This window comes from Hippopotamus amphibius, chromosome 4, assembly GCF_030028045.1.
Source record: "Hippopotamus amphibius kiboko isolate mHipAmp2 chromosome 4, mHipAmp2.hap2, whole genome shotgun sequence".
Taxonomy (NCBI): domain Eukaryota; kingdom Metazoa; phylum Chordata; class Mammalia; order Artiodactyla; family Hippopotamidae; genus Hippopotamus; species Hippopotamus amphibius.
In genome coordinates, this window is record NC_080189.1 from 53,075,845 (window position 1) to 53,089,676 (window position 13,832).

General features: G+C 39.5%; 1 protein-coding gene across 15 annotated transcripts in view; it reads left to right on the forward strand.

Moving 5' to 3' along the window:
• The first annotated feature begins 2,075 nt into the window (after positions 1-2,075).
• The window catches only part of ADAM22 (ADAM metallopeptidase domain 22), a 215,177-nt gene continuing 203,420 nt past the window's right edge, over positions 2,076-13,832 (forward strand). For 10 of the 15 annotated variants that reach the window (XM_057731547.1, XM_057731553.1, XM_057731557.1 and 7 more), the window contains exons 1-2: positions 2,274-2,358; positions 2,817-2,977. In XM_057731547.1, coding sequence (XP_057587530.1) covers positions 2,274-2,358; positions 2,817-2,977 — 246 coding nt within the window. Of the gene's footprint in view, positions 2,359-2,816; positions 2,978-13,832 lie in introns of all 15 variants that reach the window. The other 5 variants (XM_057731544.1, XM_057731549.1, XM_057731551.1 and 2 more) reach the window with 1 other exon arrangement.

The following is a 13,832-nucleotide window of genomic DNA, read 5'->3' on the forward strand; positions in this document are numbered from 1 at the left end:
CAGCCTTCCAGACAAGTCTCAGTCAGTATCAACAATTGCAATATTATTTGGGTTGTAAAACACCTTCACTTCTTTAAGCCTTTTATGGCCTGCATCTTGGAGGACTTCATACTGACAAGATTATTAGGTACTAATACTGCATTATTTTCAAGCTGACATCTTATGGGTCTCCAATGGCCTATGGCAGCATCACCTGTAAGCCAAACCTGATACAAAATCAATATACAAAAATCAGTTGCATTTCTTTACACTAATAATTAACTATTAGAAGGAGAAATTGAGAGCAATCCCACTTACTATTGCATCAAAAAGAATAAAATAACTAAGAATAAATTTAATTAAGAAGGTTAAAAACCTGTACCCTGAAAATTATAAAACATTGATGGAAGAAATCGAAGAAGACTTAAGTAAATGAAAAGGGACCCTTCCTTCATGGATCAGAAGAATTAATATTGTTAAAATGCCAATACTACAGATTCAGTGCAATTCATATCAAAATTCCAAGGACATTTTTCACAGAAATAGAACAAAAAAATCCTAAAATTTGTGTGGAACCACAAAAACCCCAAATAGCCAAAGCCATATGGAGAAAGAAAAGCAAGGCTGGAGGCATCATACTTCCTGATTTCAAACTATATTACAAAGCAATAGTAGTCAAAACAGTACAGTATTGGCCTAAAAATAGATACATGGATCAAAGGAACAGAATAGAGAGACCAGAAACAAACCCATGCATATATGGTCAATTAATTTACAACAAAGGAGCCAAGAATATACAATAGAGAGATAGTCTCTTCAATAAACGGTGTTGGAAAATTGGACAGCCATATGCAAAAGAATGATACTGGACCACTATTTTATACCACACACAAAAATCAATTTAAAATGGATTAAAGACTTAAATGTAAGACCAGAAACTCATAAAACTTAAACTTGTGAAATTAATTCTCCCAACTGAGAGAACTGGGGTGAGACTTTGGGTCCATAATGTAGAAAATGAAGTAAAGGGCTTTTCCAGGCCCTTGGGTTCTAGTTTCATTTTACTGCAACTATTATGGAGTCTTCTGCATTGAGGTCTAAAGTGCACTATTGAAATTTTGTGGTGCTTATCCAGGCTTCAGTTGTTTGTCATATATGGAATTCCTAAGTGTCTCATTAGTTGAAGATTTGAGGGAAAGTTTTTGAAGTGACAATAAGCTCAGTGAGACTTGGTTAGCAAAATATGATAGACTGTTCTCTTAGGCAAGAATTTAGGACAACAGAAAGAGTCCCTCTCTACTGTTTGCTTGTGAAACCATGTCTGAGTCGTATTTAATTCTGGATAACACACTTGAACTGGGACACTGACACACTGAAGTGTATTTTCAAATCACCATGATGGTGAGTGGACCTGAAACTATGTCAACAGAGGCAGGGGGTTTAAAAAAAAAAAAAAAAAGTCCGCCAGGGAAGGTGGAAAAATCTCTGTATTGTACAAAATGGCATTCACTTGTATCTGACAGCAGGTGCCTCTTACACTCCTGTCCTCCACTGTTGTGTCCCTTGTTCTTAAGTCAACCTCCGTGCACATACTAGGTCCCCAATCAATGTTTGTTGAATGATTAATTTACCATCTACTTTTGAGGGTATAATTGCCTGATAATAATTTAAATTCACTACAAAATCTGTACGAAACATTATTACAGTTCTTTGGGGATGCAGTGCCTGAATCCCAGCTCCCTAAGAGGCGCATTCCGGCATCCTAGGCGCCAGGTCACCTTGCCACTGATGACCTTTCTTTCGCCCTTTTCCTCCCTCCGGTCTCCAGTCCGTTGATGACCCCGTGGTCAAGAGGTCGCGACAGTCCGCGCCGTCGTGGAGGCGCACTGGACCTGGAGTGAGAACTACATTTCCCAGCTGACTCTCGTGCGCGCGCCCCTGCCCGCACGCGGGGGGCGAGTGCACCAGGCGCTCGCTCCCCGCCGAGCGCTCGTCGCCCGCCGGAGCCTCTGCCAAGGGGATGAGGTGGGAGGCGCTAGAAACCACTTAGCTACAGCCAACCGCCCAATGCAGCACTCCCTCGCTCCCCCCGCCAGCGGAAGCGTCCGCGGAGCACAATGCAGCACTGAGGCAGCGCCGCGGTGGAGGCTGCAGCGCCGCGGTCGCCGCAGCACGGGCCCGGGCTGGGAAGGGGCGGCCCAGGCGAGCTGGGGGCGCTGGGCGCGGGATCCGGACGCGGCTGCCCGGGTATGAGGAGCTGAGCGTCTCGGGCGAGGCGGGCTGACGGCAGCACCATGCGGGCGGCGGCGGCTGTGTCCGTGCCCTTCTTGCTGCTCTGCGCCCTGGGGACCTGTCCCCCAGCGCGCTGCGGCCGGGCAGGTAAGTTCGCCGCCCTCTGTGGCTCCGGCACCTACCATTTTCCGGGCATCTTTGCAACCCTCAAGTGCATTGTAAAAGGGCATCCCCATTTCCCGAGTGAGCGGGGAGATTTATTTAGAAGGGTGGTGAAAAGTGAAGCAAAAATACAATGTGGGGGCGCGCGGATGCATTAGAAGCTTTAGGTCAAATGTCTGTTTTTCTTCTGAAGTAGAAGAGGAATGCAGAGGATGGGAGAGGGGAGCTCTGCTTCTGGGCCCCGATATTGGATGCTCTCAGATGAGCTGGTCCAAGGCTCTGCGTCTGGTGTCTCTGCGTCCTTCCCAGATGGGGTCCGGGAGGGAGGGGGAGGGGGGATCTTCATAGGGGAGACGTCGGACCGCAGGATGGGCGAGTGTGGGTCAGGGCCACTATTTTCGCCTTTTCTCCCCAATCCCGCCTTCCCTCTTTCCTGCCTGGAGGAGACGCCTCGTTGACGGAGCTGGAGAGGAGGAAGGAAAACCGCTTCCTGGAGCGCCAGAGCATCGTGCCACTCCGACTCATCTATAGCTCGGGCGGAGAAGATGAAACTGGGCACGACGCGCTCGACACATGGGTGCGGGGCGACCCCAGCGGCGGGCAGGTGAGAGGCGCGGTCTCGGGGGTGGACCTCCGCTCGGCCGGGCCCACTCCCACCACGCGTTTGCTCTCCGTTGCCCTGGAGATGCAGTGTCTTGGATGAGAGGAGCGCAATTCTAATGCGAGTCATGCGTGGTGCTCCCTTTGGGGGGTTAAAAAAGAAAAGGAAAAGGGAGTGACAAAACCCTAAAAGAGTCACAGGCCGGGGGCTTTGCTAGAGAGGAGTTTGTGTGGGATGCCTCCAGCTGTGCGGCAATGTGAGCCGAGGGGCGGAGACCCTCTCACCTCTGCCAAGCAAAAGCCTTGCGTAGGCAAGAGGGATGTATTTAATATTTAAGCAGATTTGCATCATCATTATTGTTGTTGTGGCTGTTGTTGTTTTAATTCTCAAAGAGAAGACTTTATGTGATTTAAGCCAAGATTGGTATTATAGGAAAATTGGAAAACAAGCCTAGACATCCCTAACTAAACTCAAACCTTAAAATTAAGCTGTACAGTTAGTGGGCATCAGAGATGTACCCATTCACCTCCACCTCCCAGAAAAGGCGTCCCGCTACCCCCTTTCTTAATTGGTAACAGTCCTCTTGGTGTAATTAGGGCTCTGTTGCTTATTGGGCATTTATAAAGTATGTTTTTAAATATAAATCTAACTACCGTTTACCCATATTTAGGTCAATATCACTATCACACACCCACAGATATGCCTGAAAATTATTTTGAACTTACTGGCTAAGTAAATATTTTGAGGCTATGTAAGCATTTTTTGTATTTACATATATCAACCTGGCAACCAGTTCACCCACTTGTAAGTACATATTAAGGTAGAACTTGCGCATGTAGTTGAGAATTTTGCACACTTCACTGAAGCAAAGGCAAGGTGAACATTTTCACATATGTTAAATATATTCTTAATATTTTAAGATGTATCTTGATGGTGTGATAGTCATAGTGATTTATCTGTAAGTGTAAAATAAGGAAAAATAGAAAAATACTACTTAAATCTGTATTTGTAGCCAAGTGTTTAGTTATATTAAAATTTTAATATGATATAAATTAATTTAAAGGGCTGTGGTAATATCCATCATGTCAAGCTTTAATGAAGGATCCCATCATTTGAATTAATGTTTGGTAAATACCTATTTTACTTATTTTTTTATTTGAGTTTATTTATTTGAATTAATGTTTGGTAAATACCTATTTTACTTATTTTTTATTTGAGTTTATTTATTTGAATTAATGTTTGGTAAATACCTTTTCCATTTTGACTTTTTTCCATAGTAAAACTGAAGAACCATAGGACACTGTCTTATTTTTCAACACATTAGAATTATTTCTGTAGAGGAATATTGTCACACTCATTTACAACTTATGATTATAAAAAATTTCAAGCACACACACAAAAGTAGACGGACTATTATAATGAACTTCCAGCTTCAACAATTAGCAACTCATAGCCAGTCTTGTTTTTATCTACATCCTTCCTGTTTTCTTTCCCTTTCTTTATTAGTTTGAAGCAAATCATGTCATTTCATTCATAAAAATTTAACTGTGCACCTCTAAAAGATGAGGGTATTTTAGAAAATGTAACCATGCTATTATAGATAACATATATATTAAATATATAAATGTGTTAAATATATATAGATATATAAAATAGATATGTAAATATTATATATATATATTTAAGTTTGTTTGATCCAGGACCCGAATAATATCTATAAAGTGCAATTAGTTTCTTTTGTTCTTTTTAAAAAAAGTCTCTTTAATGCATGGTTTTCCCCATCCATTTTCTTGTGTTTTTCCATGCAATTCATTCATTGATGATACGAGGTCTTTCATCCAGTAGAGTCTTCCACAGTCTGAATTTTTGCTGATATAGACAGTGCTTTAAAACACATCACAAAGACTTTCTCACAGAGGAAGACAGTAGAGATGCAGAAAAAGAAAACTGCAGGATTGAACCTGGAAGCTCCCAGAGTCTCTGCCTTGTGCTGGTGATATCTTTAGGTATTCTCTGCCCTTCTCTTTGTTGGTGAAAGACCACCACTCTTGGATAGCAGGCCAGCCCTCTTTTTTCTTCCTATTTCTGGAATACCACTTCTGTGGCTTTTTTGGTTCATAGGCCTCTCCACTTGGGGCAAAAGATACTTGGGGCCTGTGCAGCTTCTACTTCCTACAAGAATAAACCTCACCATCAGGAAGAATGCCTCTGGCTTTTGGTGAGGTGTTAATGAATAGGTAAGATTTCACTTAAACAGCATGAGTAGATTATTCTTCAAGTCAGAAACGAGAGTGAAGATACTTGTCATCAGAGTAATTATGACAAGCAGTTATTTCAGTGCTGGCACATGGTGAGGTATACATGGTGCATCTGGTTGGATGCCTGGATCATCTGGGAAGCTGTAGTGGTTTACCATGCTCCTTGATTACACTTAGTGATTACTGACTAGTAGGACTGAATCTGGCAGAGTTGTAAAGACTTAGTTGCCATATGCCAACACTTCCTACAGTTAGGAAACTAAGGAGTGGTCCTGCAATTTGGCATTTTTAGTTTTGTTGAGGGCTGTCATGAATCTGAAAACATAAGTTAATTCTCTATGGACCTTGTTATTTCTTTGGTGATTAAACAGATGTAATTTATGGCATCTTAGCTATCCAATGATAAGTTTAGCAACTTCCTTTCTACTTCAGAAATAAAATTATGATGCTTTTCTATCATCTCACAAAGGTGTATTTTGATTGGTTTATTTGTTTATTAAAAAGGCATTTATATACTTGAGCTCACATTGTGTACCATTTTTTTTTTGCAAGACCCTGGGGATTGAGAGATAAAAGACCCAGTTCTAGACTTTAAGGAATTTACAGACAAGTAGGAAGATGGATGAATGGATAGGCAATTACAGCCTGTCCTTGTGTGTGATTTTCTGGAGGTGATCACAGAGAGCTGTGAAAGCAGAGAAGACACAGTGCTTAACCCAGGTGAGCAGTCAGGGTGGGCTCTCAGAGAGAGGTGCTATCTGAGCTGTGTTTTGAGAGTGAGTAAGAACTGGCCAAATTAAAGGGACGGGGTGGGCATATCAAACAGAAGGGGCAGCAGGTACTTGAGCATGTGGAATCAAGACATATTTTTGTTAACTGCAAATAGTTAGGATTTAACGGACAGATGAAACCAAACAGGAAACCAGAAAATAGATGCTGCAGCACCTTCATGACTTGCTGAGGAGTTGGGACTTGTCCTGAAGGCAATTCAAGGATTTCAGTAAGGAGACTTACTGACCAGATTCATGTTGTTGTGGGATAACCCTCATTGTTAGAAATGAATAATCTTAATTTCAAAGGCTGAGTGAATGTGGTTTTTCACTTTAATTCGCTGTTAAATGCCAATTCACATACTCATTAAGCTTGTAAGGACTTAGTTACTAAGTATACTTAGCTACTTAGTATAAATGAGTTAATATTTATAAAGCACTTAGAACAGTGCTGCATATTCTGTAAGCACTATATGAGTTTTTGTTAAATAACATTAACTCCCTCAGGCTGCTTGAGTACCATTTAGAAATTTTATGACGTCACCTTAATGCAAAATGGTGTCCTAATTACCTGAATTTAACACATTCCCAGAAGTAAGTTACAAATTACTCGAATTTACATAACTAAGTGGAATCTTAACAGTTGTAGAGATGGAAGAAACGTTATAGGTCATCTAACCTAATTCAAGAATCACTTCTCACCTGGTAAGATAGAGCCATCAACCTAGAGTAAGGAAACCAGCAATGTTTTACTTAATGTTTCAGAAAGCTTACAAAAACTGTGGTGGTATAAAACACCTTGATTTTACTTTCAATGTGTCCTTACTTCAGTTTTCATCACTAAATGGAATTGCATGCATATTTTTGGAAATTTTTAAAAAATTTTTAGTTCTGTGGAAATACTGGCAATTTGATTGGTGTGAAATAACAATTCTGTTGGTATGAGTCCATATTGTAAAAGATTGCTTTACTATATGACCAATTACTGGAATGCATACTTGGTTTTTATCCTGAATCAGATGATTGGCCCATACTGAAAGCTTATTGTACCGTGAAATTCTAGAAATGGTAGTCAAAGAAATTATATTTGATTGTGGGTAACCTTCCTATCCTCAAGATTGTCTGCCTAGTGAAGTAATTTTAGTCCTGTAAAATAGCACTCAGAACTAGAATATTCAAAGTCTTCCTGAAAAAATTGTATGTTGCAGATAATAGGATAAAACATTTTTAACTGGACACCCATATGGGCAAGATATCACCTACTGGGTCCTGCTGTTGGTTTGAAACTGATGATCACATAATTGCTATTTTTAAGAGTAAGCACGGTAATGGCTACTCCTATTTTGCTAGCCAAGCATGATAGATTTACTGTAGCATCAAAGATAGGTTATTTGGTGGTTTATTTTGCTGTGTGGTCACCCCATACATTTTCAATAATTGGTTTTGCAGCCAGTAATTGCTTTTTTCTATAAGTAGAATTTCTTTTTGTCAGAAGTCTTTGTTGTCAGTGAATAGACAGGCTACTTATTTTTCTATCTCATTCCCTGGAAAGTGTTGTAGGCTTCTCAAGTAGTCAAGTGCCAAGAACATAGGTCTACCATTTATTATAGTTTTGATAATCAGTAATGAATGCGGAAAATGCGAGATGGTCGCAGGATGGCAAGCAGTTAGCGGTGCTCCGTTCTTATGAATATAATTATCCATATGCCTAAGTGTGGATGAGCTGTACTTAAAATTGGGTTGTTTTACTTGGGAACACTGAGTCAGCTTGATTGTAAGTTGTCTGCGGTACTGCTTCCCTAGTGGAAAAGGGCTCCTAGGAATTACAGCTTTAGAAGTATTTTGCAAGGATAGCACAAAACATCTTTTTTTTTCTTAATGTGTATTTGTTAAACCTAAGTACCTCAATATTGATAAAGTTTTGCCACCAGTCAAAACTTTGTTCCAGTGCTGTAAATAGGAAGGAGACATTTCCCAGCACATTTTTATTCTCGTATCAACCTTCCCTTACAATTAAATAGTTAAAATAAAATTTAGAATTGTAGTTTTCCTTACATCTTGCTTTTAGTCTATGAAATCCCAGTTTGTATATATTTCTTTTGGGCATCTTTGAAATTCTAGCCAGTGGTTTTACCGTGCACTAAAGAACCTTGTCTTTCATCACTTCTTTACAGCTACACATAGAAAACTACGATGATACAAATTATCCTTAAGTTTTATTTGCTTTCTCTTATTTCAAAGAATGCGAAGTGTTCTATCATTTTTAATGATTAAAGCCCCTTCTAAAAGTACATGGAGAGAGGCCTGTTTTCTTGTCACGTAGAGTTAGTACTACTCTGTAACTCCAGTGGGGCCCAGATATTGCCACATTTATCATTAAGGATTATGGATAAGCCCCAAAGGGAAAAAGAATGTTATTAAAAAGAGTGTGGGAGGGCACAAGAAGAGGAAGAGACCTTGAGGAGAATGGCAAGAAGGAGGAAGGAAAGAGAAATCAGGAAAAGAGAGAAATACTTATAATAGTGTTGTCATGTTATAGTATACACTAAAGCATTTAATATTATTTATTAGATATTTAATAAATGGTAACTTATGTGGTTACTTTTTATGTGCTGAACAGTTATCTGAGTACTTTTGGTCTGTAGGAACTCATTGCATCCTCACAAGAATCATGTGACAGGTAATATTTAGCTGCAAAATCACAAAGCTGGTAGGTAGCTGGGAGGATATTTGAACCCAGGCACTTCAGCTCCACTGCACTGCCTGTGTGCTGAAGCACCATGCTAAACTGGCCTTAGCACAGGAGGTCACCAGCATTTCCTGAGGTATTGTTCAGTGACACTGGGGTAAAAGATTTCTTACATCTGTCCCATTGCAACTATATATTTCTTGCAGCACTTGAAAATATTTTTAAAAGTTGTGTAGTTGTGAAAAAACTTGCAGAACACAGTAGGAATGCTTCATTTCTACTACCCTGAGAATGAGAATGGAATATATAAAGATATTTAACATTTAAAAGGTGAAAAACACCTCTCAAAGGATGTGTGTTTTGTTTTGGAACTGGATATGTACATTGATTTTATAATCTTTGTTCATAAATCAAAGATTTCAGTATCCAGTCATCAATACCAAAATTATATATGCTCTTTTGTGGCCTAAGCTTCATAAAGCAGAAACATGAAATGCTAAAAAGAAACCCATATTTGTGTATCCTTTTCCAAATGAAAAGATACAAAATATCTTTTGTATCATCATAGAACAAGTAGCTCCAGAGTCCCAAATGTCAAAGCATTCAGGTCTAAGAGGTCTGTAATCAATAATAACCAAAATGATAGCATCTGTGATCATCTAGCTGGATGTGTTTACTTTGGTAATAAAAGCATTAGAAAGCAAATATTGAGGGAAAGAGTTGAAAATAAGAATTAATGTTTACTGAATATTTAGCATGTATCAGGCACTGTGCTGAGTGATTTACATGTGTTATCTCTTGTTATGAGATAGATATTATCATACCCATTTTATAACTGAGAAAACTGAAGCTTAAGGAAGCTAATTAACCAGCCCAAGGTCATACAACCGATAAGCAGTAGAACTGCGTTAAGAATTCTCAAAGAAAATGTTAAGATCCACATAAAATCACTCTTTTGTAATCTTTTCTACTTACTTAACATGTGGTTACTGGTTCATCTATGTATTGGAACAAACCTAACATTACTTTAAAACTCTTGGCCCTGCCTTGGTCTCTTCCCTCAATAACTTCATTCAGGGGTGAGTTGATGTCGTGTTTAGAACTTGTTATATGTCTTCATTTATAGAAATGGGTATAATTTCTACTTCTACCTCAGATATTCTTTTAACCACATGGAAATATCTGAATCTTCATCTGAATGGCAGCAGAGAATATGTGCACTCTGAATCCTTGTTGGAGTTTAATCTGCCAGAAAGTCACTTAACAGAAACTATTTATGGAGAATTATCGTCTATTCCTCCATAGTGCACTGGCCTTACCTCCAGAGATTCTGGGGTGGGAGTACTTTAAAAAGTCTCTCCAGGGGATTCCAGTTTGCACCCGGGGTCGCGGAGCTCTTTGCATTCTCAAGGTTTAAGATATCTTTTCGTAAATCTACTTGGATTTCAGTTAGTCACAAGGGAGTCTGGTATCTGAATTGGTATCAGTTTTCTCAGTCACTTCCTTGACCTCTTCAATCACCTTCCAGGCTTTTTCTAAAGGATATTTTGAAGGACATTGTAAGAAATATTCCTGAGAAAACAGTTACATTGTTTATTGAAGTCTTGGAGAACATTACACATGGTGTCTCATCAGGACCCAGAGGAGAGATCTGTCAAGTAGCTATGTTTCCTTCCTTGACTTGGGGGCTGAAAGCTTGGAGGCAAATTGTGCCCTCCTCCGAAGCGAAAGTCCCAGCATGAGTTTTCGCAGCAGTTTCATTCTTATCTCATTGTCCTGTTCCTTCTCATCATCCCTATGTCAGGGCAAAAGTCATCTGAAATCTCTCCCAACTTGTGATAATTTATCAATCTGGAAAGTCATATATCTGTGCACATGTTCAAGTGCATGTTAGATTTGGATTAGAATAAATATTAGGCTTAAAAAAAGTGATCTCAAGAGGTTTCCTCTGCCCACTTTTCCAAAGTAGTCCCATTCCACTCCCCTCCTTGTCACCATTACTCTTTTTTCTTCCTGGCACTTGACGTTTTTTCAACGATTGACTTGTTTATTGTCTTTCAGTATGCCATCACTGAGCTGTAAACTGCTTGAGAACAGTGATCTTGTCTGTTCCGTCATCACACGTCCCCATTGCCTAGAGCAGTGAATGGCACAGTCGTGCTTAATAAATATTGAATTAGTGAGTTTTCCCTCTCCCCTGGGTTCCTCATCCACTTAAAAATTTTATTTAATCTTGTAGTTGTCCACATAAAACAAGCTGAAATCTTTTTTGGAATAAAGTTGGGTTCCAGATGAATAAATGCATGAATAATTTTAGTCTTTTCAAATATTGAATTGACAGCTTCTTTGATAATTACAGTTATTTGACATAGAAATGGAGTTCAATATGCTGTATTTTAAAAAATATGAAGATATATAGAAAAACTGATTTTAAACTTCTAAGTGTCCTTTACTTTTTGATTTTACCTTTTGAGTTGCTTTTAAGACAGAAATCTGTTTTCCCCAGAGCAGACTATTATATATAACTTGATTTTGAAAATAAAATTTAAAATGTACCATGATCCAAAAATAACAGTGGTTCTAAAGCTGGACAGAGAAAGAGTAAGGAGCTTAATCCCTCCCTCCCCCGCTCCATTCTGTCTTTACAATCTATTTGTTGTTTGTATTGAAAAGATGTTTGAGAATCATATTCATCTGTAAGGGTAAATCAACATTTTTCTTCTTTTTAAAAATTAATTTTGTATCAGGGGGTTTTAGCACTTAGCAATAGTTGCCCTTTTGCTGCATTTTTTTTTTTTTTTTTGTCCCAAGTGGAGAATGTTAGATGACTCTTTGAAGATGGGAAATCAGTGATACTTTCCTGAAGCTAGGCATCAAGAGCTCACATTTTGCAAGTCGTTTTAAAATTTTCTACCCAAGGCAGTAGAACTGGTTGACAGTTTTCTTCGACCACTTATTCTGTTTGGCACTGACTCATGTCTCTAGCTTTCAGTTTGCCTTTTAAGCAGGCTTGTTTGGGAGAAATTGCCTTCATTTCCTCCACTAGTGAGGTGAGAATTTTGGGGTCAGGCTGTTACATACCAAATGCTACTCCTGGTAGCAAAGCAGAGCTCAGGCTTTGCTCTCAGTGGTTTTCTTTCTTTGGATTAGATAGCAAGATGCTGCAGAGAGAGCTGCCACTTCACAGACCTGGTGTCCATGAATTCCCTAGTGAATTTTTAATGTCTTTGAAATATGCTGTCAGGAGTCTGACCTGGAACTTAGCTGAGGATGCACAGCAGTCAAGGTTATGCAGGGCAGGTAGGTTATTTAGGGTAGGCTGGAGTCAGAGCCGTTGGCAGAAGAGTGATTTTGGGTCATTAGAACATGGGCAGGAACAGGCTGTGGGTAAAAGAGTAGTGGAAGGTGAGGCTCAGGGAAGTAAACTAAAATCAGGTCTAGAGAGAAGATACTGGGTCCACTGTGCCAGCTCAGTCCAGTACCCTCCTGGTTGAACTAGAGAGAGTGATCTAAAAGAGTCTGAGACACTTTCTGAGTTTTTAATTTCAGCCCGTTGAGGTTTCAGTGGTTGGCTCCACTCTTGATTTAGGTCTTATGTTTTTAAAGAGAATCTGGTGTTTTTTAGCTACGCTTGTTCCAATGGCCCTGAGATTGTTTCCATGCCGCCATGGGCTTTAAGTGTGGTTCAGGAGGAGGAACGCTCCCCACCCCCCTCCCCCCTCCCTCTTCCTTCTCTTCATCCCTTTCCTCCTCCTCCTGCTCTTCCTCTCTCCTTCTCCTCCTTCCTATTCTTCTTCTTTATTCCTTACTCTCCCTTCTTCCTTCCACCTCCTCCACTGTATTCTTCATTGGTCTTTTCTAAGGCTCTGCAGGCTAGTGGGAGGGGGCTTTCAGGAGCCCACTCTTCTCCGCATTAATGTAGTTCAGACGGCAGACTGCCTCTCCTGGGTCAGGAGACAACGCTTACATGAAAATTGATTTCCTAACTCATGACAGTTGATGCTCTGAAGAATCACACTTAGTTTGTGCAAAATGAGCAACAAGTTCATTTTACGTGGCTTGTGGTATGTGTTAGAAAAGGTATGTTAATAATGGAAGAGTCCTTGTAAGTGGGAGTTTGGAAAATTTGTTCTTATTTAGCTGGATAAGTTTGGTGTCAGTCTCCATTTGCTGTTAATAGTGGGTTATTTTCAAGATTAGTTTGGTATCACCTGCAGTTTAGCAATAGTCGAGTACTTTGATGTGCTTTTCAAGAAAACTTTAGGAAAGTGTTTAATAAGAAGAATGGGAATTTTTTTTTAGATGCATTTACAAATTTACCGTTGTGTTAAGTAATCAAGCCATCATTTTTAAAAAGAGTTTTATCGACTATGATATAGAAACTTAAACATCATTGAAGATAATGGAAGTTTTGATACAGGAAAGGAAAATTTTTCTTACATTTTACAATCGTATACAGCTTATTTAGCCAGAAATAGCGCATTGTTCTTTTTCAGACTGAGTTCTCATAAAAGTACTTGAAAGCTTGGACAGATATTGATTGGTAAGAAGGTGGGCAAAATTCAGGTTGTGTTCATTGCTGTCACCAAAGGTGAAGCCATTTTTGACTGGATGAGTGACTAGAGACGAGGCTATTTCAAACCATGGTGTGTAGCAACTTTTGTTGCTTCTCAGTATCCTCCAGGGTAAAAAAAGGGGAGGAAAATATTGGTGCTGAGATACTGTGAATGTTTCATTTAATTTAATTTCTGAGGTAAGGTTAGCACGATGTCCTTATAGTTCTTAATGATCTTGCATGGACCATGTTCTCTCATAATTAATGAAGGGAAAGTACTATTCACTCGTAACTTAACCAATTTAATATGAAATCCACTTGAGGTCATTGATTAATGAGGTTTTTAGGACTTTTTTTTTAAGTGTTCTGATTATGAAATCTTGAAGTTTGCAGTTATCCTAGGGTGATGAGTAAGAATTATTTGAATTTAATTTAGGGAGAAACATGGTGTGAGGGCATGCATCCTCGTCTCCATTTTTATTTCTTCCCAGTGTTGAGCTCAGAGCCTTGTACGTGGCAAGTTCTCAACGAGCAAATGAGAACTGGATAATATCATTGATGCCAGGACTTAGAGAGCCCTGTTCCA